Below are 27,983 nucleotides of genomic sequence, written 5' to 3'. Positions count from 1 at the left end.
TGCGAGCGCACGTTTCTTAACTGGATAATTCAGTTGACCCGCTGCCACTTGGCCTGGATTCTCCCCAGTTGAAAATGTCCAACTGGAGTCTTGGCCCAGCGCCTAGGATCGGTGGCTACACCTTCCCACACGCACACCCTCGCTGTCCTTCTGCAACCGAACATCCCCAGGTCTCAGATTGTACCTGCAGGCATGTCAACGCCCCCCCCCCGGCACCCCCCCCCCCCCCGGCCCCCGGGCCCCGGCCGCGCCTCTCCTGGAGGCGGTCTCTGCGGAGCAGCCCAGACTCTGGGAGGAGTCTCCTCTCATCTCAGTTGCTGGTGGGAGGGAGCCTGATACCTGCTAGGCTTCCCAGCTGCTTAGTTCCAGACAAGCCCGGAGCCTACAAAAATATACATACATGCATGCATCGCCCCCATGGGTCACCCAAAGAAGGCTGCTTTCCCCCGCCTTGTCCCTGCGGGGAAGGGGAGTCAGCCGCCCCCGGGATTTGTCCAAAGTGGCGAGACGAGGGTTAATATTTGCTTTGTTATTGAGAGAAAAAGAGGCAAGCATGCCTTGGAGGGGGGAGAGAGAGAGTTGTTTTGCAGCGGAAAACAAGCAGGGGAGGGGGAGGGGGAGGGGGAGGGGGAGGGGGAGAGGGATGGGGAGAGGCCGGTGCCCCGGCTCCCCTCGGGCCGGAGAGAGCGGCCCGCGCCGTAGTTCCCCTCCCCGAGCCCCGCGGCTCTCCACAAACAATGACATCACTCGGCGCCGCCGACCGGCTTGCAGCTGGGGGGATTTTCCGGGGAGCGAGGCGGGCCGGGCGGAGAGGCGGGGGAGCTCTCCAGGGTTCTGAGGCTCGGCGCCCCCCGTCGGCGGAGGCGGAGGCGGAGGCGGACCGGCCGGGACGGGGGCGGGCGGGGGCGGGCCCGGGGCGGCCCGGGGCGGGGCCCGCCGCATCCCCGGCCCCTATTGGCTGCGGGCGGGCGCACGTCACCCAGGCTGGCGCTCTCCTCCGGCCCCAGTGGAACTGGAGCCGAGGAGGAGCTGAAAATGCAGATTTAGCCTCAAGCACAGACCTACACTCGCTCTTTCTCTCGGATACGCACAGCTCCCCACATTCGCACCTCCGCCGGCGAGCCTGACTCCACCGCCTCCCCGCCAGCCAGATGCTGGAGGAGCACACATTGATTTGCTGCTTTCTCAGCTCCTAATCAGTCTCTTTCCCAATACAAAGATTTCAAACAAACAAACAAACAAACAAATAAACAAAAAACTACATATATTTTTTTATTTGCACCTCTCCCCCGAGTCCCCGGGTCCACCAGCCTGCGCGCCTCCTAGCACCACTTTTCACTCCCAGAGAAAGATGAAAGGTGGCCGTGTATCTCAGTGGAAGGCGGCCGCCGGGCTCCTCTTCTGTGTCATGGTTTTTGCATCTGCCGAGAGGCCGGTCCTCACGAATCATTTTCTTGTGGAGTTGCATCAAGGAGGAGAGGAAGAAGCTCGCCAAGTTGCAGCAGAGCACGGCTTTGGAGTCCGAAAGGTAAGACCTCCCTTGCATTTCGCATGTTGTTTCAAAACGGGGGCAGCCCTGCGCAATCTCATTGCAGATTTGCAAGTTTTCTTTCTCATGCGATGCAGATATTCTGCCATGGGCTCTTTAACACGACATTGCCTCCGGTGATCTTTCACGGGTTATGTAATTAAAATGTCCTTCAAATTGTACTAGTAAGGTCATAAAAATAATTTATTGCTCTTTGACTTGGTGGTGAAAACAAGGGAACACCTTTCTAACAATGCCTTGCGCCCGGGCTGCTGTCCGAGGTACCAAGTTCTCAAGGCTGCGTGGGGATGGAGGAATGAAGCGCTGAACATCTGGGCTTGACGTTCGCAGTCTTTGCCGGGGATGTATCCCCTGCCCCCATCTCCTGGAGAAAGAGTAGTTTCCGACGGACAAGGCTAAAAGCTTGAACATCGCAATTCACCTCCGTGCTTTTCGGACCCCGCGCTAGGAGGACTTCCCTCCCAGTGACTTCAGTCCTTGCTCTTTTCCAGGAACAACAGCTTCTTGGCTCCAGGAGACTTGGAAGACATGAACTGGGTTTTCTTTTCAAAATTGGGGTGGAACTTCTCTCCCTCGCCCCGGCCCACGAGCGCCCGCCCCCGAAGCGCACTCCTAGTTAGCTCTCTGATTCTCAATTCACAGCTGTGGAAGCTGGAAAGGCAAATTTGGGGAGGAGTTCCCTATGGAGAAGTCGGGGTGTCCCCATGATGTGTGGGCGGCCAGCATGGCTTTCCCACGAGGGTGCGGGGATCCCCATTCCAAGAAGTTGTCAGAGTTCAACTGTTTGGGCAGCTAGATAGGGCTCCCAACCTAGGACGCCTTGGAACTCCTTTGGCGACTCTAGGGTATCCATTCTGGGAGAGCGGCGAGAGGAGAGTGCTCGGTGGGGGGCTGGGGGGTGGTGCATGGCTTACCTACTTTTCCTCCTTGAGAAATCTCTTGTCAGAAATCTCAAGTATCCTTATGGGACCTCGTGAGGGGTGGGGTGGAGTGAGGGTGCAAGGAGAAACCGGGCGATGGGAGCCTGGAGGACGTAGGGATATGATTTGGCAATCAGACGGTTGGGAGGAGGTCTGTGGGATTCGGGGCCCTCCTCCCTCCTCCACCCAGGACAGAGGCTGGAGATGAGCAGTGGGCGCTTTCGTTTGTTGCTTTTGCCTCTCAAGGGCAGCGCGAACTAGGTCTCCTATCAATTCCTCCGTCCCGACTTCCCACGCCTCCCGCCGCCCTCCCAGCAGCCGCCAGGGCTCCCTCACTTGCAGCCAACTCTCCCTCCTCAGTAGGGCGTTGGCAGCCGCTATTATATTGCGACCCCAGGTGGGTTTCAGAGCGGGTAAGTCAGAGGTCTGGGAGGAGGCGCCCGCCGGGTCTACCAGTGGCGCGCGGGCGGGTCTTGCAGAAGGGAACTTGTTGCTCCCGGGAAGCGTGGGTGGAGCAGGGGAGAGAAGATGCCAGCCCAGGGAGAAGCCCGTTGTCACTCTCGCCCAGAGTCTGGGCTGTTTCAAGAGTACCAGCAACACAGTAAACAAGCAGACCCTCCTTCGTTCCCAACCACATCCCCCTAACTTGGCAAGGTTCAGAACCTAGGAGCCAAAAATATAACAGTGATTGTAACAGTGATTATTATTACTTGACGACAGTAGGGCGCCCTTATGCACAGGGGTCCTTACATACATTCTTATTTAATATTCTCTCTTTTTAAGATTTTATTTATTTATGCATGAGAGATTCACAGAGAGAGAGAGAGAGAGAGAGAGAGGCAGAGACACAGGCAGAAAGGGAGAAGCAGGCTCCACGCAAGGAGCCCGATGTGGGACTCGATCCTGAGACTCCAGGATCACGCCCTGGAGAAGGCAGGTGCTTGACCCCTGAGCCACCCAGGCGTCCCTTATTTAATATTCTCAACAACTCTGGGGAAAATACTATTATTATTACTATTATTATTAAGCACATAGTACTGATAAGGAAATTGGGGCCCAAGGTGAAAAACAACCAAATCTGGATTTAAACCCAGATCTTTCAGAGATAAACTCACACTCTACCTCTTAGTACATACCAAACAGGCTAAGTGCTCTGCAGGATGTGTTGGGCTTTGAGGTATGCTGAAAAGGGATGTAGCATTAGGCTCTTTAGTTTTTGAGTGTAAAAGGACCGCAGTTAATGCAGAAATCCCATTCCTCTCTCTCCATACCATGCACCTTATCATAGTGTAGGCAGACATTGCTATATCCTCTTTGCTTATCCTTTGGAAAATATGCCCTTTAGGATCTTAGCAACTTAAGCAAATCCAGGTGTAGCTAAGACAGATAATGCTTAACTTATTAGTTCTCCAAGAGAGTCACTCCTTTTGTACAGAGGTAAACAGCTTGATGGGGGAATTTATAGCTTTGATGGTGGACTTTGAGAAGGGAACTCTAGGGACAATTTCATCATAAATGAATCTGGATAATCTTGATATACTTAACATAAAATCTGAGGGAAATCATACTTAGGGTAAAATCAGATACCTAAGCCTCTTTCACCACCACTGCTTCTTCAAGAGGAGCCCACTGGTTTTGAATCAGCCTCAAACACGTAATTTCTATGTAAGAACATGAGCTTTTGCCTTGCCACCTCTCCTCACCTCTCCATAACCTCTCAAAAGTAGTGTCTCTTATGATTTTTGTTCTGATACATATTTAAGTAAAAATCTATGGCAGAATACTTCTGATGTTGAATCTTTGCCTGATGCCACACCTGTGGAGAATAAACCCTCTTTTCCTTTCTTGGGTTCATATCCCACCCATCTTTCAAGTCTGAGCTCCAAACCTTCCCTGATGCTAAGGACCACAATGTGCTTTCCCTTCTCCAAATTCCTGTGGGATGAAAAAGCAAAGCCTATGCAATATGAGCTAGTACACTCCATCTTTTATCCTCTAGTCATTTCATACATGTAAGTAAATATGAGTGTAAGTATCATCTGTCCACTTGAAAGGTAAATATTCAAAGGTGGTATCCTGTATTTCTGGTTTCCTCACCAAAGCCAGCCTGTTACTGGGTTTGCCAGCCTGTAAAGAAACACCCTCAGTTTTATCTGTTCCTCTAGGTTTCCCAAACACTGTCTTATCTTGTTTCCATCATGTCATACTGTATTCTGTTACTTTTTTTTTCATCTTAAACCTGTAATACTTCCTTCTCCTTCCTGTCTCTAACACCTAGTATATATTCCAACTCCCTACTCCTCCATTCTTTCCAGTGCTCTCAGGGTCAGACACTAAAGATCCTTGGTGATTATTTATTCATCCAAAAGAAGGATCAGCTATGTACACTAGGGGAACTTGTTATTTTACTGAATTATGTCATCTAATATCACAAACCTGTGCGGTACAAATTGTTGCCACCAGCCCTAGTTCTCAAATGAAAAACTAAAGCTCCAAGCAGTTAAACTTATATCTAAAAAGCGAAAGAAAAAAAAAAACCCTCAGATTTAAAACTAAATTGAGTTTGTGGAAAATAATTTGTTATTCTACCAAACTGCCTCCAGGAAGCCTTCTCTGACAGTCAAGAACTCTGCTCTTGGGGAACCATTTTAGAGTTCTGATGTTTTTCCTTTCTTTCTTTTTACTTTTTTCTGTAGCCAACACCTATTTGGTATTATAGTAATATGTGTGCCTAAGTCATTAACTAATGTGTATGAGTATGTACTTCTTCAGGTAGCTAATGAATCTTCCAAGAAAAGAAACAATATATCACGTCTTCCTACAGCCCCATATTTAACACACTACTTGGTATATGAGATATTAAATGAATATTTATTATTTTGTCAAATTCTTGCAAGGCCATGACCAAAAAATTGCATTTCCTCCCTGAAGTGGAGTAAAACGACTACAACTTTACTGTCAGAAAGGTATGTTGAGGCTACAGTTTTTCTATTTTATCATGATTTGGCCCAAAGACATATGTTCATCAAAAAAGACATATATGTCCAGGAGAGTTTACAATAACATCAGAGGTATTATTCCAAAGAGTGCCTTAAAAATTCCCAGTACACTACTAATTTTAAGTCCCTTGAGGGGAAAAAAAAAAAAACACAAAAAGTACTTATTAAAGCAATGTGTTGAAGTTTGGCCAAAAATCAAGTAAGAATTAAGATAAAAATCCGAACAACTGACAATTAAGCGTATTTGTTTTACTGCACTAGATTTGGTTTTTATTCATGAAGCACTAAGGCTAGGAAAATCATGTGATGACTTTTACATGTGTGATTATTAAATTTTTTTAAATCTAGTAATAATTGTGCTGCTATATAATGAAAGAATAAATTTCTTTTAATTTTATTTGAATTTCTAATTTTAATTTTACCCGAATTTAATTTTAAAATTAAATTTCTTTTAATTTTATTGAAGTATATTTTAGGAAATAACACAGCTTAATAAACTTTCACAACATGGGCACACATGTATAACTAGCATCTAGATCAAGAAATAAAATATTATCCACATCTCATAGGATTCCCTCCTTGCTCATTTGGGTAGTTTTTGGTTTTAGGCTATTATGAATATTGCTTCTGTGGATATTGTAGTGTATGTACTTTAGTGATAACATGTATGCCTCTCTGTTGGAAATATCCCTAGGAGTAGAATAGTTGAGTCAAAAGGCATACATACATTCAACTTTAGGAAACTGTATCAGTTTTCTATTGCTGAACAAATTACTGCAGATTTTGTGGCCTAAAACCACAAAAATTCATTATTTCATAGCTTTCATGGATAAGGGTCTAGCATATTTTAGTTGGGTCTTCTGGTCAAGGGCTCACAGGTTGAAATCAAGATACTGGCCATATTTTACTATGTCCTCATCTAGAGGCACCAAGGGGAACTCTGTTTCTAAGCACACTCAGGTTTTTAGAAGAATTCAGCTCCTTGTGGTTGTAGATCTGGAGTCTTCATTTTTTGCTAGCTCTACTCTCAGCTCCTCATGACCTTGTGAATGACCCCTTCCATAAACCTAAGATATTCACCCTTCTTTCAGGAAAGACTAAGTACCTGTTTAGGTTAGCCTGATTAATTCAGGCCCACCCAGAATAATTCTCTTTTAATTCAGGTAAGCTGATTTGAGACCTTAACTACATTGATTCACCTCTGCCATATAGTGTAATCTAATCATAGGAATGAAATCCATCATCTTTACAATCCTGCCCCCACTCTCAAGGGGAGGGGATTATACAGGGCATATACACAATTGTCCCCTGCAATAGACAACCCGGAAGCATATGAGGGTTCTGATTACTCCACATTCTCACCAACATTTTGATTTTTTTATACCTGTATCCTTTTACTTATTTTGGTGGCTACGTAATGGCAATGGTATCTCATTGTGATTTTCATTTTCATTTCCCTGATGATCGGTTGAAACTGAATACCTCTTCATATGCCTATTCGGGTTCAGGAATCCCATTATACATTATTTGTTCAGGTGTTTTGCCCTGAAAAAGTTTTTTGGGTTTTTTTGGAGGTCTTTTGGGGTTTTTTTTGATTATCTGTCTTAATTTTTGTTTGTAGGAGTTTTTTGGCTATTATGGATAGGAATGTTTTGTCAGATATATTTATTTTGAATATTTATTTTTAATCTTTTAATGGTGTCTTAATGTTCCAACAGTATTTTTTAAAGATTTATTTTTACTTATTTATGATAGACAGAGAGAGAGAGAAACACACACACACACACACACACACACACAGGCAGAGACATAGGCAGAGGGAGAAGCAGGCTCCATGCCGGGAGCCTGACGCGGGACTCGATCCCAGGACTCCAGGATCGTGCCCTGGGCCAAAGGCAGGCGCGAAACCGCTGAGCCACCCAGGGATCCCCCATGTTCCAACAATATTGAATCCAGATTCTATAATTTCACTCTGTTTCATCATGTATCAGTTGTCAGTCCAAAGAAGTAGTCCCCTACTCTCTGTGTCATACTTCTCCACATCAAAATTAACATGGTTTAGAGGGAGAAACATAGATTTGATCCTAAGAATTTCCAAAAGGATTTTTATCTAAGAAAGCCTTAAGTTTTTCTGAAACTCCAAGACCTACTACTATGGTAGGCAAAAGTAAATAGCCCAGAGCTCTACTTCCCGAACATGAATGCCATGAATTCCCTTTGGACCCCAACTGAATGCAGTATGCCCTAGTCAAGTCCAAGTTCATCCCTCAAGCCTTCTCTGATTGACCTAGGTAAGAACATTCTCTAGCTCTTTGGGACTTCCACTGCATTTAATCTTTTCCTTTTTCTTGGTACCAGTCACATTTGTCACGGCACTTACTATATCCAGTGCCCCTCTTGTGACTGAAGAAAGCCAGGAGCCACATTCAAAGGTAAAAAGTGATGGGTTTTAGAATTAGACAGTACTGGAAACTTTTGTTGAAATCTCTCAGAGGCACATGTTTATTTGAAATGGTTAATAAAATATGGTGGTTGTGGAAAATAAATAATGTAATGCATGTAAGGTTCTGGACTCAGTATCAAGTGCATAGAATAAAAAACCCTATTATTAGTACTAGTAATAATAATAATAAGGTGATGGCCCAGCTACAGTTTTTTTACTCAAGAAGGCAGTTGTAAGTTGTACTTTCTCAGAAGTGATAACTGATCAAGTGAGAAATAAACACTCAGCCCAATGGGAATCCATCCATGATTTGGTCATGGTCCATGAGAGGGCCTGGCTCAAATAATTCATAATGAATTTAATTCATTATAGACCATAGTAATTATCTCAACCAATCATACTGGCTTCCTTAGAAAATTTGATTCACTAGTTGCTATAGAAAGGAGAATGAGGTCTAGTCGCCATGAAAGAGCCTATCCAGGTCATGGGAGATGCAGAAATCTTAACTGAGTTCCTAATAACTTTCCAGTTCTATTTCCCAGCAAAAGATATCTGTGACAGAAGGTAAAAGCTAATCACCAAACTATTTTCCTCTTCTCTGTGGGCCACAGCAAGACCACATTTCCCAGCCAGCCTTGCAGATAAGTATGACCATGTGATGATTCCAGCCAATGTAATGTTAGCAGAAGTGATGTGCACTTCTTCCTTGCTTGATGCATAAAAACTCCCCACAGGTTGATTCTCTGCTTTCTTTTCTCTTTTGAGGCTTGATGTGATTGAGAACAGTAACTTTGGAAGCTAAATGCCAAAGATGGTAGAGTTGCAAGATAAAAGGACCCCATGTCCCTGATTCTTGATTTAGAAGAACTTTATGAGTGAGAAATTGAACTGCGATTACCTTATGGCACTGAGGTTTGATACTTTATCTTTAGAACAACCATCATTATCCAAACCAATATGCTGTTGATAAATATCCCTTTTCTTAAGTTGCTGGAGTGACTCTCTAAAACTTCCAACCAAAACAAACCAGATCACAAGAACAACAATTTTTAAAAGGCTTATGAAAGCTCCTATATTTTCATCTCATAATGTAAGCCAATTTTTCAGGTCTTTGTGATTTTCCTTCTCCAGGAAGAATATAAAATCCATTAAACACTCTTTGTCCCACTGGCAACCAATATGCCCTACTCATAATAGGTTCTCATTATATGCTTCTTGACTGATAAATAAACTTGAATTACAAGGTGACTGTTTGGCCATTAGCTCAGAGAAAAGGCACTTGAAGAACTAGTTTTCAAAAAATTACCTCTGTAGCATCCATTTATTTATGGGCAGCAATTTAGCTAGAAAATATAAGAGGTAGCAAGCAGCAAGTCAATGACTGGCAGACTCCTGTGTTTCCCTAAAATTCCAACTTAGAAATTATTGGTAATAGAATAGATTAGCTCTTTGAGCAGAAAAAAAAGAAGACCTGCAGTTAAAACTTGATCAAAATACAAAAGAAGGAGAAAAATTACACCTCTTTTTCTCAAATGAATGAATATCTAAAATTCAATGTCTCTTTCAAAGGATCTTATTTGCTGTAGATCATAATGTTATAGCACTTCAGGGAGTGATGCTATAGTTAAGTTTGCAATAATTATATATTTGGCTGTAACTGCTCAAAGAAGTCAGGTTTTAAAAATAAAACATGAAACCTGAAGTTCATACTTTTTCCACCCACTAGAGCAGTGGCTTCAGTCTACATTTAAACTCAGATTCATCATTTCAAAAAGAAACCTTGAATTAAATTTGTGGATCATTATTTGAGATTCAATAATCACAGGACAGTTCAAAACAGAAGTTTTAGTTTCATCTTCTATATATTATATATGTATACACATATATATGTATGCGTGTACTGTGTATCATAGTTCAAGTCTATTAACTGACTAAACTCCACTAATCATCAGGGAATCAAGTAATTACATTTAAATTAACACTTCTACTCTAAATTTCCATGGTTCCATATTAGTGAATGGCTTCTACATGAGGTATATATATATAAAGCAATAAACTCTCTTGACAAATTGTTATTGTCTCTAAAACAATTTGACCATGACTTTTTGGAGAATGTTGTGATGTACTGAGCTCCTCTGATGAGAATAATTGAATATAGCAAACTCTTAGACTGAAAGTCAAACATGGACACAAACTCTTAATTTTCTGACACAAATGAAATAGACTCAACAATGTTACAGGATGTTGATAGTTTCTCCATTGAAAAGTGGACAATAACATGAAAACTATAGGACCCTAGGGTTGCTTTTTATTTATAACTTTAAATTTGACACTGACTCATGAACATCCAATTCTTCAGAGTTTTCCTAGATAGATTCACTTAATACTCACTTTGTATTGAAGTAGAAAGAGTTCAAAGAGAGATGAGAGACATAGAGAACCATTTATTTGTAGACATCAAGAACAGGAGGATAACAACTCAGATTTAAAACATGTGCCAAGTGTAGTAATGGCATTAGAAAAAAAAATTGTTTTGACTTGGGATACTTGACTTTCACTGTTTTAATAGAAGCTGAGGATAAAAACATTGGCAGTCTTGCTTTCTGTGTAAATGTGATGCCTGATAAACTAAGCCTACAATGAGTAGTTATTGAATGAATGATCTAATTTATGTTGCTATCAGATTTCTTAGATAATTGAGCATCTTTCCTCTTGAGATTTAAACAAACAAGCAAACAATTCTTTGACTGGGGGGATGGAGAATGTCTCAGTAAAAGCCACAGTATTCTTAGGCATTGCAGCCCTTGTGAGTGCCATGAGTGGGAATCATCAAATTAATAAGCTGACATAAAAATCCCTAAGCATACAAAAAAATATAATAATTAAATTATTTTTGTCAAAATTACACATTCTTATTTTTTAAAGTATCAAGTAGTATTTAAAAAAAACACTGGAAGAAAGGTTTTGTTTTTGTTTTTTTATTACCTCAAATCTCATTACTCAGAAATAACCATTACCAGCACTTGGTAAATTTTATTGCAGATATTTCTGTAAGAATATATGGAAAGAGAAGAAAGGAAGTTAGATAAATTATTTTTTAGGACTGAAATTATTATTGTTCCCATTATTTTAAATTTTACACTATTAATTTATTACAGAATTTAACAGAATGAAAAGGACTGAAAAAAATGATGACATTGTTAAGCTTCAGACAAATTAGTCACAGAGATATTGTTTCATAATAAATCTCTCTAAAACTAAAAAAAATTATTGTGATAGTATTGAGTGAGGGGTTTGTGATTATTTTACATGTAAATGGAAGATAGATAGATAATATATATTTAATGACATGTTTAATTATTTCATTACATATTTCAACATTAGTGAATCTGGTGAAGTCCATGCTTAGTAAAGTGGGGATATTAGCTTCCCAACACTTCCTATTGCGTCCTCTATTCCCACACTGTAATGTTCATTAGGTGCATCATTATTTTTGCATCAAGTTACAAATAAATATTTACCTTCTGAACATAACCATGATTTGCAGTATTGCTTGTATTTATTCTACATTAAAATTGTTTGATTTCATCACATCCTTTCACCAGAACTTTTAAAATCCCAAATTCTTCATTTTTCTTCATCCTTTGATTAGCTAGGTTTTATTGAAAAAGTGAAAGGATTACCCTGAGCAGGAGAAGGGAAATCTCCTCTCTCTGAGCTAAAAGAGAGGAATGGGCAGATGAAGTTCAGTGTGTAGGTCACAGAGGAGAATATGGGGAGAATACCTACTAAGGAGTCACAATTATTTCAAATGTGAAGGAGGCAAAGTCAACACTTCCAGTGAGAGAAGGGGTAATGCAGTGGGGGCTTCAAGGGAAATAACGTTTTACACGCTATTAATGGGAAGGGAGGGGATGCTAACAAAGGACAAATGATTACTTCTGGGCAGTACTGAGGGGCCAAGTGGAAGAGAATGGATTTATAGTAGAACCAAGTGAGGCATTTTCTTAAACAGCACTCAAATGGGAATAGTAGAGTTGGGAAAGAGAGAAGTGGAGTTTTCAAAAAATGGAACATCAATAAACTAGAAGAGAAGGTAAATTAGGATTAATAGTGAGAGAACCAAAAGATAGAAAGCTGTGGTTAGTGACTGGGATATTGAAGCTCCAGGCTTTCAGTCCTATGCACTTCCAGATAATGGAAATTAGTTACCGAGGTCAAAAAGAGGTGAGAGTGTTCAAGGAACTAAACATCAAATGCACAAGCATCCATCCACATACATTTCCATCATGCCACAGCAGTGGATAGAATTGCCAAGGAAATGTGTTAAAAGAAAAAGGAGAGAAGAGGTCCTCGGACAAGATCTTGGAGAACTTTTGATGTGAAGGGGAAAAGAGGAGCCAGGAGAGGAGACAGAGCCTGGACTGAGATGTGGAAGGAGAATCCAAAGCTGTGAAAGGAAGGGAGATCAAGGTCATGAAAGAAAGAACAGGGCAAGCAATACCACTGGCTTTAGAGATGAAATCCTTGTTAAAATTGGAGAAGCTACCTTAGTACAGTGGAAGAGGCCACATGTGTCAGTTTGGGTCCCAAGGAGTGGTCCCTGGGATAAGAGTTTAAATGCAAGTTGCTTATTTAAGGAATGAGTCTAGAAAATACTGGCAGGGGAGTGGGGGGATTGAAACAGAGATGGGAAAGCAAGACTGAAGGGTGCATTGTAGAACAAGTTGTCACTGTAGATAATGGGGGCTTAAGGGGGGATCTCTAAGAGCTGGTGTAGAATACAGGCCCCAGAGTTGTCCTGCCTGAGGTGTGAAGGAGCTGGGGTATTTATATGTCAGTTACAATCAGACATTGTTCATGATTGATAATTAGTCCGGGGGGGCATTAACCCCCCCATTAACTTGTGCACTTTAACCTGGCACAAGTTCAACAGAGCAGAATTTGGCCAACCAGAGAAAACTCAGATGAAGAGATGCAGAGGCTGGCATGCACTAAATGCTAAGGCCCAAAGGGATCTAAGCAGGGAAGTGGTCATGTCTGCTATAGAAAGGAAGCCCAATTGTGAAGAATGGCAGTAAATATGATGAAATGGAGGTATCAAAACAATCCTTTCAAGAGGTGTAGTGGGAAAGAGGAAAAGTATTGTGGTGATTTAAACTTATGTTGTTTTGGTGCTGTATATAGATAATAGTTTCTAAACACTAGTCAGACCACTTGGAAATTGCCATCCCATCAAAAAATTGTGTTGTGCCAGCCTAATTATTCTAAACTCTGGTTTACCCAGAGTTATTTAAATTTTTACAAATAATATCTACAATTATGAAATTACAGGAATGAATCTTAGGCATTAGTTTAACATCTCATTTTACATGAGAAAAGGATATTAAACATGGTGTTTATGTTCTTAAGTACTGACAATGAGCATTTTAACTTTGTTGTTTATTGATTGAGGTTCAGAGACTAGAACCATTGTCTTTCATGTTGGATGAGATGGAAAACCTGACTGTGTGAGATTCCTATGAGTGAGTAGCTACACATACTAACTTGGTCTGACACCAGTTCTTTGCAGGTCCTCCTGACTTGCTTTTCACCATTTTACCTATAAAAGTTTATGAATTTCAGTTTTCCAAACAAAGTTGCTCATAGATTCAAAGACTGATTCTATACCAACAACAACCTATTGGATTTACCCTTGGTGAAATATGGAATAGGAATTATGTTTCTTTGACTGCCCCTTTAGTGACTATCATAACACTGTACATTTAGTAAGAAAACTCAATAATTATAAAAATAAATGATGAGGAAAAAAACTAAAAGCTTCCATTATCATCAGATGCTCACTAAATGACAGGCTGATGTGTTAGGTAATGCTGCAATCAGGAAGACCAAGCACTTTAGGAAAGGTTACATGAATATCCTAATTTGTGCCTGTGTTAAATGGCTTCACTTAATTAATTACCATTAATAGCCTAAAATTTTGTGACTTGATGGGAAATTAAGAAACCAGTGACAGAATAAGGTGATCCACAAATTCTATCCTTCCTTGTCCTTAGCTTGTTCTCTTCTTCTGTGAGGAGGAAAAAAACAATTACATGAGGAGGCTCTCAGTTCTCTTCAAAGGTAATGGAAGTTCAAACACAAGGTAGTTGACATCCAAGAGCCAATTCTAGTCAGTTCCTGCTGACTGTATTTCTAGGGATTGTCAGACCAAGAGAGACCTTACAGAGCCTAAGACATGGGAAGAAGGGTAGGAAACAAGCCACTGTTGGTCTCTCGAAACCAAGGAGCAGCACCATCTTGGGGGTGAAGGAGAGTGGAATCAGTGCCAAAGGGAACTTTGGAGAGTTGTGTCTTCAATGAGGCTTGGCATAAAACGAAATTTAAACCCAGCAGCTGAAACCAAAACCAACCATCTTGTCCGTTAACTAGAAATGATGAAAGAGCCAAGGAAAAATTATGGGAGTTTGAAACCAATGGACAAAGAAAGAAAGTAATAGGAGCCCCAGTCATATATCCAGTTCATTCAACAAACATGTACATTGAATAAGCAAGTAGAATGTCAGACACTGAGACATGGATTTGGGAGCAAGTAGGCAACTGATATTCAATCCCACTGGCCTAAGAAAGCTTGCAAGATATGGAGAAGAGATCAAGCCCCAATGTGCAAACACTTTTAAAGTCTTTTTTTTTTTTAAGTCTTTTTTTTTTTAGATTTTATTTATTTATTCATGAGAGACACACAGAGAGCCAGAGACGTAGGCAGAGGGAGGAGCAGACTCCCTGTGGGGTGCCTGATGCAGGACTTGGTCCCAGAACACTGGTATCTTGACCTGAGCCAAAGACAGACGCTCAACCACTGAGCCACCCAGGTGCACTTTAAAGTCTTTGTTTGTGTCATTTACTAAGTCCCATTGGCCAAAGCCAGTACACATGGCCAAGCTCAGAGTCAGTGTGGGAGGGAACTAAGCAAGGGAATTGATGCAGAGAGGCAGAAACATAATACAAACTATTATTGCAATGTTCTAATTACTGGAATTTCTATGAGTGATGACATCTCTGAGTTATTCCATCAAGTGAGGAAGCTGGGAAATTAAACCAACAAGCCCCATACTTTCTTGGTTGAAGGTTGTACCTGATGGACATCAAATCTTCAGCACTTCTGCCTTCCCCAGGCAAACAAAGCATGCTTCCAGAGGTAGAGATATGTGGGGAATCTGGCATATATAGGTACTGTCTACAGGTGATGTCCAGGACAGGCCATAGGAATGAAGGTTAGGCATCAACACCATCTGCCACCCAGAGGGCATCAGTTAGGTAGAATATAGGTTCTGACTTCAAGAAATTGGAGGAGTAGAGTGCTCTTTGTAAACAACTGGCAATATGTTTTGTGATTGATGACATATTACCCATGAGGCAATGACTGTCAACAGAATGGAAGTCTTCGCAAGGTAGACAATGTCAAGTTGAAATGAACTTGCATTGAAAACATAATTTCAACAGGCAAAAGAAAGAGGGTTTATAGAGGAGGGCATAGGATATGCAACAGAACACACCAGGATTGTGGAAGGATTGCTAGTAGTTTTGTCTGGCTAGATGCTGAGAGAGACTGAGGAAGAAGCCAAAGAAGTGGAGTGGGGTCAGTTTATGAGGGGTCACTCACACCATACAGGGGAGTTTGGCTTTTGTCAATAGGTGGAAAGGGGCACTGAAGAATACTTGGAAAGTATAGCGGACTGCCATATACAGGAAAGCCAAGGAAAACAAGTTGAGCTACCAGTGAGTTGGAGGGGCCCTGGTTCCTCTGTCCTATGGAATCATTCATGCCCTGGAAGCAGGTAGCACCAACCCTTTTAACAGATGATGCTACTAGGGAGTCAAGTTACATATCTTTGATTCCATTGCTACTGGCTGATGACCTCAAGAATACTAAAGTCTTAATACTAAAGTCTTTGAAGCCACAATAAATGGCTGATAGAGGCAGCCAGTTCTGTCCATGAAATTTATTCCAGCTAAAAACAAAATGATTAAATACATCCTACTTCTTTCCTTGACATATAAATACGTGAATCTAAAGCAGACCTTCTAGCTTGGGAGCTAAAAAGAAAAGCCAGGACAGTAGTGTATCACTGTCATCCCAGCAGATCTGACAGATAGATTATTCCCTGATATGCCAAAGGAATAATGCATGTTCTTAAATTTTCATTTCTGAAATAGTGTATGGAAATTTTGTCTGAGGCTGGAAAGAAATTGTGAGTGAGGCTGAGAATCAGGTACTCTCTACCTGTCTCACTGCCTGGTTATTGTTTTAAACTTGATATAAATTAGTTCTTTAGTTCTTGGGAGTAAATCATAATTTGAATCCCACCGTGAACTGTTTGCTCAATATAGCAAACAATCATGTACAATGCAAGCTGTTTTGCACTACTGCACTCCTGGTAGTAGGGAAGAATGGCTCCTAGAATTACAGAAGAGAGTTGAGTGCTGTCCATGGAGACAAATGCTCAGGAGTGGCTTAGAAATGTGCAAGGTATCCTGAGTGCTATGACTTGAGGTCAATGTCTCCACTCTCACATCCAACCTCCCCTCAAATAGCTAATTCCTCTCTTGGAAACAGCTAATTCCAAAGGAACATCCATCCATACATTCATATTTTATTAACAGGTTTTTATGGAGTCCTACAGAGATAAGCACATTGAAACGGATGGATTCTACAGACAGAAAGGTGATATATTTAGATTTATGTGGAAACGAAAGCATGTTATAAGTTCTCCACTCCAGTCTATAAGACTTCAACTGATCTGATGACTCCAACCAGCTTTAACAAATACCTATTTTATAAGTTGGGGATGTGGAAAACTGTGATTCTATACACAAAGGACCTTCTCAGACCAGGCTAACCTTATAACATGCCCTGATAAGCTAAGGCTGAATAATATTCTCTGTCACATCTGGTTATACAAAGAAATTATATCCTTACTCCACAGGCCTCCTCCTGTTGACAGAGGAGCTGAAGATACATATAAACAATTAGGCAGGCTTCTCTGCTGCATGAACGGCAGCTGTTCAAAGAAGCTGTCAAGACTTCCACTCCTCTAGTGAAATCATATTTACTTTATTCATCTAAATAATGTGGCTTGTTTGCCTTCTGTATGAAATTGTCTTGCACTGTTTCTCATTGATTGATTTTTATAAGATAGCATATCACTTTCTGTGCCTCCATATGCCTTTCTGCTAAGAATGGAATAGCTTCTTACTCAGTGCTTTCAGTGATTAGATTGTTTTATAGTTTGGCATCATCTTGTTTATTCAAAATGTCCAACTCCTTATCCCTATTCTCTTCACTGCCCAACCAAGATTTAAATGCTCCCCAAGATTTAAAAAAATGATGAAAAGAAATAAAAGTAATAATTGAAAATAAAAAAAAAGGCCACATTCTTTATATTCCATGCCCAACATGTTGCTTCCTAGCAAGAAGACTAAATAAAGAGACTTTTTTAAGACTACCTTTTTTGAAGACATTTTAAGTTTAAAACAAAATTAAGATGTACAAAGATTTCTTATATACCTTGCCCCCCTCCACATGCATATCGTCCTTTATCATCAACACCAATCACCAGAATGGTAAATTTTTTTTTTTTTTTTTTTTTTTTTTTTTTTTACCAAGGATGAACCTACACTGACACATCATAATCACTGAAATTCAGTTTACCTTAGGGCTTACTCCTTGTGCTGTAAATTCTATTGGTTTGAGAAACAGTACAATGACATATATCCCTCATTATACTATCATGCAAACTATTTTGACTGCCCCCTAAATCATCTGTTCTCTGTTCATTCACTTGCCTCCTCATGGAAAACACTGTTTTATTGTCTGCATAGTTTTGCCTTTTCAAGAATATCAGAGAATTGGAATCATACAGTGTGTAGCCTTTTCAGATCAGCTTCTTTCACTTAATAATATGCACTTAAGTTTCCTCCATGTCTTTTTATGGCTTGATAGCTCCTTTTTCTTTTTTAGCACTGAATAATATCCATTATCTGGGTGTACCACAGTTTACCCACTCATCTACCAAGGGACAGTTTGGTTGCTTCCAAGTATTAGCAATTATGAAGAAAGCTGCCATAAACATACATGTGCAGCTTTTTGTGTAAACCTGAGTTTTCACCTTCTTTGAGTAAATACCAAAGAGTGCCATTACTCAAATGCATGGTAAGCGTATGTTTAGTTTTATAGCAAACTGCCAAACTGTCTTCCAAAGTGGCTGTATTATCTTGCATTCCCACCAGCAGTGAAGAGAGTTCCTGTTGCTCCATCTTCCCACCAACATTTGGTGTTGTCAGTGTTCCAGATTTTGGCCATTTTGATAAATATGTAGTGCTATCTTATTGTTGTTTTAATTTGCAATTCCTTATGATATACGATGTGGACTCTTTTCATATGCTTATTTGCCTTCATTGGTATGTCTTCATTGGTGAGGTATCTGTTAACATCTTTGGCCAATCTTTTAGCTGGGTTGTTTGTATTCTGGATTGTTGAATTTTAAGGGTTCTTTGTTTATTTTGGATAATGGTCCTTTATGTGTCTTTTGCAAATATCTTCTCATAGTCTGTGGCTTGTCTTCTAATGCTCTTAATATTGTCTTTTTATAAAGCAGGAGTTTTTAATTTTAATGAAGTCCAGCTTATCAATTATTTCTTTCATAGATGGTATATTATCTAAAAAGCCCTCACATGGCCCAGGTAATCTAGATTTTTTGCTATGCTATTTTCTAGGAGTTTTATAGTTTTGTAGTTTACATTCAGGTCTATGATCCATTTTGAGTTAATTTTTGTGAAGGATGTAAGGCCTGTGACTAGATTTTATTTTATTTTATTTTATTTTATTTTATTTTATTTTATTTTATTTTATTTTATTTTACATGTGGATGTTCAGCCATTCCAGCATCAGTTGTTAAAGAAACTATCTTTATTGCATTGTAACACCTTTGTTCCTCTGTCAAAGACCAGTTGACTATATCTATGCAGGCCTATTTCTGGACACTCTATTCTGTCTTTTTGATCAATTAGTCTATTCTTCCACGAATTTCATACTGCCTCAATTAATGTAGCTTTATAGTAAATCTTGAAGTCAGATAGTGTCTGTCAGTCCTCCAACTTTGTTCTCTCATTCAATATTGTGTTGCCAATTATAGGTTTCTTGCTTCTATATATAACCTTAGGAATCAATTTGTCAATATCCACAAAACAAATTACTGGGATTTTCATTGAGATTGAATTGAATCTATAGATCAAAAACTTACATCTTAACAATATTAAGTCTTGCTACCTAGGAACGTGAACTATCTCTCATTTATTTACTTCTTTGATGTCATTGATCAGAGTTTTGAGTCTTCCTAAACATATCTTGCACGTGTTTTGTTAGATTTATATCTAAATACTTCATGGGGGGGTGGTGCTAATGGAAATGGTATTGCTTTTATTTCAAAGTCTACTTTCTCATTGTCAGTATAGGCTTTGTTTTTAACTTATTCAGTACCCTTACACTTGGATGTTCAGAAATATGTGAGCAAGTAGCACTGAATGTGCTCAGAAATGTATCTTGGGCTCAGTCTGTAAATTCACTATTATGTGAGTGAGATCAGAATAGTTCATCTGAACTTAAAGTAATTGCATTTAAAAGACTGTATACCTTGCATCAAGACCACACACTATGATGTGTGTGATATCCCTGTCAAAATGCATAACTTCAATCTAATGATAAGAAAACATTGGACAAGGGCACCTGGGTGGCTCAGTCAGTTAAGTCTCTGACTTCCACTCAGGTCATGATTTCAGGGTCCTGCATGGCCCGCTTTGGGCTCTATGCTCTGCGGGGAATCTACTCCCTCTCTTTCTTTGACCCTCCCCCAGCTCATGCTCTTTCTCTCTCTCTCTCAAATAAATAAATAAAATCTTAAAAAAAAAAAAAAGACATTGTACAATTCCCAACTGAATGGCGTTATACAAAATAATTGGCCTGTACTCGTCAAAAGGTCATGAAAGACAAAGATAGGCAATCTAAGAAATACTTCCAGGTTAAGAGAATTGGAAACTACACGCAACAAATGATCCTGGATTGAACTTTGGGTCAGATTTTTTTCTTAACCACAAATATTAAAACAATTGGCAGCTATAAATGATGTCTGCAAACTAGAAAATAATATTATATCAGTGTTAGTTTTCTGATTATGATACTTATACTACCTTGTTCTTAGGAAACAAATAATGTCTAGAAATTACACTCAGGAAATTCAACAAAATTAATATGTATATGTAGAAAAAATGATAAAGAAAACACAGTAAATGTTAATGATGGAGGACGCTGGGTAAAAGTTCTATGAACATTCTTTGCCCTATTCCTGGAACTTTTCTGTGAGTTTGAAATTATCTCAAAACTAAAAAATCACCCCAAAAGACATATATTAACTCAAAACTAACATTCAAATCTCTCCTTCTACAAAACTGAGAGAGTTTAATTTTCTCAATTACCGAGAGGTTTAATCCAATCTCTGCCACTATAAAGCAATATGACCCTGACCAGTTGTTTAACTTTCTGAAACTCACTTTTCTTATCTATATAATCCAGATGTCCACTAGAAATGCCTGGACATTAGTATCTAGATAAGATTCACTCAACCCCCACCCCACAATTATGTGACCTATAGAAGTCCTAAGTTCTTCTCAACATTCCTGTAAATTCTAAGGGTGGAAGCTGGATCCCCATTTCACTTCTGGATCCATTTTTTGCTCCCAGTAAAACTTTCTAGTTAACAAATTATGTCTTCATCCCACACATGCAATCTTTATTCTTCATTATACTAACAGGTGTGAAATTCAGCCTCAGCCTTGATTTTCCCACACCTACCTGGCCCTAACCACTCATCCAAGGCATTTGTAACTATAATGTATTTTTACTGAAGATGTCAGGGATCCAAAGAGGGGATTTATGTTGCAAAATATAAACGACTTTAAAATAAGCACCAGGCATGTTTTGAGACATCCTTTGGTCATCTCGCCATTGGGATTTGACCAGTGGCCCCTTTGCCCAGTGTTATGCCAGCCCTCATACCTCTTACTGGCTTGTCTCTCCTTTCTTTTTTCTGTCCCTTGGTTTCCTTATCATTCCTTCCTCTCATGGATGAAGACAAATTCTTCTCAGGCAGAGCAGATCTTTTTGTTCCCTAGGCACCCATGGCCTCAGGACCCTACCAATCATCATAGGATTCTTCCAGATAAAGACAATTCACTCCCTAAGAGGAATTCAGGTGCCTTACAACCTCTTACAACCACAAACCAGGTGCTAGGTACTTTATTGGGCCATTTCCATATGAAAATGCTGGGATACTATGAAGTACAGTTGCTTTTATTTTACAAATGAAATTACCTTTATTATATATGTCAATTTTAAGAGTCTACAAAGGTCATTGTAGAAAATAATAAAGAGGCAAACCAAATAAAATTTTAATCATCCCAAATTTTGCCACCTGTTATTAACATTTAAGTGGATATTAGCTGAACATCTTTCTAAGTAGTAATTTTACCTGCACACACTGTTTCGTTTTTCCAAAAGCAATATATTGTGAAGGTCTTTCTGCAGCAGTGAAGACGATGCAGCATCATTTTTATAGCTATTTACTCCTTGAAAATACAATCATCTTTCCTCCCTATAAACCTCCTTTCTTTCTTCACAACCTTTTCTGTGCTCTCTGCAGTTTTATCCCAGTGAGACTGAGACCGCTCTCAGATACACAAACAAACTAATGTATGTCAAACATGAATTCCTTTTCTCCAGCCTTATTATCTATGTGGAATTTAATGTGGCACCAGTGAACTTCATTAAGAAATCACATCTGATACTGACTTGGCCAAGTGCAGCCTTCTTCTGGGTTATTCCAGGTTTTGAAAAAAACAGCTTTCTTGTGAGGAAACCATCAAGTGAATTTGCAACTCAGGTGACCACTTTTCACCCCTTCTTTGTCATTTTGAGATAGCTGCAAGGAGCTGATGCTCTGTAGAGATTAATCTCTCTTGTTTGCCATAACTGTTGCAGAGAGCTTGTGCCCAACTACAGACAAAAATAACAGATAGTCTCAGTCATGTCTATAATCAACTGGATTTTTTGCCTGCTAGAACACCTGAAGGTATTCAATCTCACAAGTTTCAGTTCAATCTCACAAGTTTCTATGAGTTCAAACCCTCTTAAGCTGCACCTTTTGCCAAGACTTACTAGAGTTCTAGACTGTTCAGGGATACAAGGTACAATATGAATCACTCATTGGCTCATAAAATGGATTTTCTTTGGCCACCATAGTTCTTTCAATCTTTTTGTCCTAAGGAAGGCATGTACTCCCCATTTTACTATAAGCCTCACTGCTCCTTATTGTCTCAAATACTTGTATTTCCTGCTTGCTTATAAAAGCATTAAACGTTTTACTAGTGCCCCAAGAATGCCATACCCAGAGATAGTCACCTACATTGAGGCATGCAGCTACTTAACAACTCCTCCCAACCTCAGTCTAGAACTTCCTGATTTTTTAATTCATTCAACAAATATTTATGAACACATACTATATACCAGATACTTGGAAGCAAAACAAGGATTGTCCTCATGGAGCTTACAGTTGTCCCCAAGACTGTCTCCAGGGAGAGTGTTCTTTTTGGCACACCAGGATAATTTTAAAAGATGAAGATTTAGGCAATGTATCTGTAGTTTGATTTTTTTAAGCTTAAGATTCTTCTGATCCCTAATATTCCATACAAAACCAGCCTTGTGTATGAATCTTCCCATAAGGAAGAAGTGTCCTTACTGTAAAATGTGCACAGACCGCTTGGCTGCAGGTTGAAGTTGCTCTGTTGGGACTGACTGAGGATATTCAGTTGGCTGACAATGAGAACAAGATAAGACAGATGATCAGAGCACTTAGAGTTATTAGGCACTACCAGCCTTTGATAGTAAATCACAAGTGTAAAAATGAAAATGTAAAGGTCTAATCTGAAAAGTATGGATCAAAAAATGTTCAGGGTTCCTGGTTTAAGAATGGGCTAGTAAAAAAAAAAAATGGACTAGTAAATGGAGGGTGTTCTCCAGAAAATGTTTGAATAAAAGGCACCTCCTCTCTGTATTGTGGAAATTGGTTGGTTCCTGTCCAACCCATGGAGGGGGGGTAGTCCAATGTGAGCCTGAGGAGTATGGTCTGTTCCCTCATTATCTCAGGCTGTCAATCCTTACCCTTACCCTGGATGGTGGCTATGACTTCATAACTGATACAGAAGCCTGCTTTAAAAAAAGTTTTTTCTATTTCATGATGGGAATACATATTTAATCAGTGTATCAGGTTAAAGGAATTGACTTTTTTGTTGTTTTGATTAAGAAATAAAATCATGCTGGATTTTATTTCCTTTTATTTCCTTTCCTTTGCCCTAAAGATGACATTCCAACTTATCTATTTGTTCATAAGCCTCAGAATTCTTGTTGAGATCAGCTTACCTTGCAAACAATCCAGGTAAACCAGTAATGGTCTCTGGGCAGGTATCAGTAACGTGCAGAATCCATCCTCTCCTTGGCCTAAAGAAAGACAAGTCCTTTGACTTGATAAGAAATTTGAGGGAGAGTGAAAAATAGGAGAAAGAGCATGGGCTTCAAAGTCAGCCAGACCTGAGTTTAAATGAACTTCTCTGCACCTCTGTCTCCTCATACTTAAAATAGAAATAATAACACCCACCTTACAGGACTGCTTCAATCAGAAAATAAGGTAATGTTTTTGAAGAACCTGGCATAGGTGGCAAGGTGAATTTACAAATGGATCTTTTCTTTGAGCTGTTTTCTGCTGGGGACTGGCAACATCCTGTTTTGCGTTTTGAAGATGACTCCCTGTGTGTGTCAATTATCCCGTCTCACAGATTCAAAACTCTTGGCATTCATGCCTTGCCTTCTAGCAGAGATGGCTGTTGGAATGTCCCAAAACATTAACTGGTCCATGACGCATCTTCAGGGTGGGCCTTCTGGTGTGTTCTGAGTATGGGACATTGATTTTATTGATGGCCCAATTATTGGCCTTCCTATATTTGCGCTGGAATTTTTAAATCATATTTTGATGGTGGGCTAGCTTCTGACTTGTTCTGGCCAAAAGAGTATGGTAAAAGTGCTGGTGTTCCAGTTCTAAGCCTGGGACTCAAAAGGCCTTACACATTCCTATTGAGTTTTTTGTACTGTTGTACTTACCTTTGGAACTCTGCTCATCCATCAGAACAAGCCTGGGCAAGGCTTCTGGAAGATGAGAAACTGGGTGTAGGAGAACTGAGGTGCCCCACTAACAGCCAATCAGTACTTAGAAGCAGAGCCAACTACACAAACTACAATTGACTACGTGTGTGTGAAATAGCCCAGTCAAGACCTGAACTACCACTCAATGAGCCTAAACTGTTGACCCAGGAAATTGGGAGCCAAATAGACGGTTGCTGTTTAAGCTACTAAGATTTGTGGTGCTTTGTAACACATATTATCATGGTGATACATGACCGAACCCTAAGTGGCTGAGAAGTTTCCTGCAATGCTAAAGAACTTTAATAAGGACCCCTGGGGCCCCTCAGCCATCGGAATGGCAGCCTCCCTCCACAGGTTTGCCTGTCTCTCCAATCCTTGGCCACTGATCATATTCTTTGAGCTTCTTTGTGAATCACCTGAGAGCCTGCCAGCAGAGGCAGCTAACAGTGGTCCTAGGGAGGCATGAGACGAAGGAAGAATCTTTTGCAGAACAAAGGTGGTCTTTACCTGTTGTTCTCCAGATCCACTTTTGTCCATTTCTCTTTCCAAAGTAAAACAGGAAGAAGTGAGAGGATTTAAATAGCTTAGAAGTATGATCCTAGGTCCAGACTTTGAAGAGAAGAGCTTTTGGTTGAGAGAAAGTTGCAAGTGAGCATTTACAACCTACATACAAGAGATTGTTCAGGCTGGGGCATGATTGCAATACAGGCAGATCTAGGCCTTTGCTCTCTCCTTTTTTGCCTCTCTTACTACTCTTCTCTTCCTTTCTGGCCCCAGAAACTCCCATTCCTCAGCAAATCTGAAACACGGCATTTGGCTAGCCGTGGTTTAGGGAGTTAGCCCTCCCAGAGATAACTGCATTCCCATGAGACCAAGTATTCAATACACAGAGAAATCAAGAATGGTCTCAGGAAATGTCAGCATAATGAAGAGGCTAGATCTGTCTATAAAATGCAGTTCCCAAAATGAATTGATAAGCAATATCAGCTGAGTTGGTTTCAGTCCTTGATATATTGCTTCCCAGTTTTTATTCCTTAAACCTTTTGATAGCAGCTCTTCTTGATAACAAAATTGTAAGACATCCAATGTTCTACCAAACTAGACTCCCAACTTAGCCTGACTGAGCATCATGAAAATCAGTACAATGAAGAAATGACAAAAAAGTAGGCAAATAATATAATATGCCTAAACTAGACAGTATTCACTGACTGGAGGCTCTGGACCCACTCGAGAATCTCTAAGAAGCTATGGGCACTTCTGAGAACAAGCAAATACATAGAGGCACAAAATCTGGGGTGGAGGCCAGGCTTACAGCTCTCCTGGAACATCCATGGATTGTATAAGTGGAAAAAACTCTGGTCCAAAGGAAAGCAGGCAGTGGACTCTGTGAGGATTTCGCATGCCTTTTGATTGGTTCATAACTGACTGACAGCTCCCTGAGGTTCCCCCTCCCCATTGAGGAATGGGAATATGTGGGTTCAGAGAAAAGCTTTAGCTTGGAGCAATGGTTAGCAGGGGGAAAAGGAAGCAAGAGGGAAGGAGGAAAGGCAATAGGAAGTGTTGCTGGGATCCATAAAACTTTGAGGCATAATGAGAATTTTTTAAAACTCTGCAAGTCTGAGTTAGCAATGTTATTATACTGTCACCTAGCCTGAACTTTTAAGCTGACAATTTGCTGTGAATTCTTCTTTCACTTGTTTTTCTCCTTCTTTCTGGAGCCAAGCATATTTTGCCTTAAGAAAAAAAGGTGATGGTATAAAAAGAGAGAGAGAGAGAGAGAGAGTGTGTGTGTGTGTGTGTGTGTGTGTATAAGTGAAGAAAACATTTGAAAATATACTACACTAAGTCCTAATGTATATGAGAGGTTTCTTACTGGAACACTCAGGTGAGGGGCAGCCTGGGTGGCTCAGCGGTTTAGCACTGCCTTCAGCCCAGGGTGTAATCCTGGAGTCCCAGGATCGAGTCCCTCGTCAGGCTCCCTGCATGGGGCCTGCTTCTCCCTCTGCCTGTGTCTCTGCCTCTGTGTGTGTGTGTGTGTGTGTGTGTGTGTGTGTGTCTCATGAATAAATAAATAAAATCTTAAAAAAAAAACACTCAGGTGAGTGTTTGGGGTCCTAAGACTATTGCTAACATGTCTTTTCTATTTATAAGATAAGCATTCTACTGGGAAAATGGGGGAATGCATGAGCTTTACATCATCAAGGTCTGTGTAGGCAGCAACTTTATACTACTGTAAGTTACACAGCATTTGTCTTTCTCTACATGTGGTGGCTTCATGGCTTGCACACTGATATCCTCAGATAGCCCTTTTTAGATGCTCAGAGGACAGCAGATCTTGGCGCTACAACCCAAAAGCAAGAAGCAAAAGGACACCAAAAAATAGCAAATGCTGGCAGACTAATCTTCTGTTAGGTCTGTGATCAGTCAGTTTACTTTTTATTGCCACTTTCCAATTTCAGCTCCATGAGACCTGTTAGCTCCATCTTTAACCTAGAATCCCAGGTTGTCGGTCTCAAGTCCATAGCCGAGGGAATGTCACTCACCAGCTAGGCTGTCCTAAAGTCACACCTGTCTTCATTAGAAATTCCAGCCTACAGTCTCTTGGATTCATAGCCATGGTTGCAAAGGTGGCTGGGGCACAGACCAAGGCTGCAGTGGAAGCAGCATGATGGGAAAGGTGCTGATTTCCAGTCAGGAGACCCTGAATTTCTGACTAGAGCTCCTTCTCAACTGCAAGAGCCCTGCCCCATCCTGAGCCAAAATCTTTTCTCATTTTAGGAGCTGTTAAGCCAAGCCAGGGTGCAATCCAATTGCCTTCAGGTAATATAAGCATTCAAATGACCTCAGTATATGACAATAGGATATGGTGGGGCCTCTGCCTTAAATGTCCTCCTAAGGACATTCAAATTTAATTTTAAAAATATTTTTACATTTTTAAAATTTCAAATTGGATGTAACTTTTGACTTAAACCAATTTGCAAAACTAGCACATGTACACCCATGTTCATAGCGGCATGATTCACAGTGGCCAAAAGGTGGAAGCAACCGGACTATTCATCAATATTCAACATACATTAAAGGCATATTCAGCCTTAAAAAAGGAAGCAAATCCTGACACATGCCACACAAGAGTGAACCTGGACAATATTGTGCTGAGTGAAATAAGCCAGTCACAAAAACACAAATACTTTCTAATTCCACTTACATGAGGTATCTGGCATAGTCGAATTCCACAGAGACAGAAAATAAAACAATGATAACTAGGGGCTGCAGGGTGGATACAATAAGGAGTTATTGTTTATTGCATATAGAATTTCAGTTTTACAAGGTAGAAAAAGTTCTGGAGATAGACAGTGGCGATGGTTGCACAACAATATGAATGTACCTAAAGCCGCTGAACTGTACACTTAAGATGGTGAAATGGATACATTTATATTATGTGCATTTTACCACAAAAAAGATTAATTTAAAAACATGGCTCACAGAGTTACTGAATGCTCTTTATCCAGCCTTCCCCAAACTAACAGCTTATATAACCATTAACACAATTATCAAAGCCAGGAAAATAATTGATATAATATTACCAATTAATCTATGGACTTTACTCAAATTTTTCCCACTAATGTCCTTTTTACTGATCTGGGATTCAATCCAGGATATGCAATCACATAAGTGATGTTGTCTCCTTGGTGCATCATATCTTGAGGCACATCACTTTGATACATTTCATCTCTGGTGAAGCTACCTTGATCACTTCTTTAAGATC

The 27,983-nt window shown here is 40.2% G+C and overlaps 1 protein-coding gene across 1 annotated transcript in view; it reads left to right on the top strand.

Annotated features, from left to right (window-relative positions):
• Positions 1-1,000: 1,000 nt before the first annotated feature.
• Positions 1,001-27,983, top strand: part of PCSK2 (proprotein convertase subtilisin/kexin type 2) — a 255,897-nt gene continuing 228,914 nt past the window's right edge. Inside the window, exon 1 of the mRNA XM_072799985.1 lies at positions 1,001-1,528. Within this exon, the coding sequence (XP_072656086.1) occupies positions 1,352-1,528 (177 nt within the window). The 5' untranslated portion in view covers positions 1,001-1,351. The remainder of the gene's footprint in view (positions 1,529-27,983) is intronic.

Source organism: Canis lupus, chromosome 26 (assembly GCF_048164855.1).
Source record: "Canis lupus baileyi chromosome 26, mCanLup2.hap1, whole genome shotgun sequence".
Classification (NCBI taxonomy): Eukaryota; Metazoa; Chordata; class Mammalia; order Carnivora; family Canidae; genus Canis; species Canis lupus.
This window is presented reverse-complemented; position numbering and strand designations above follow the sequence as displayed.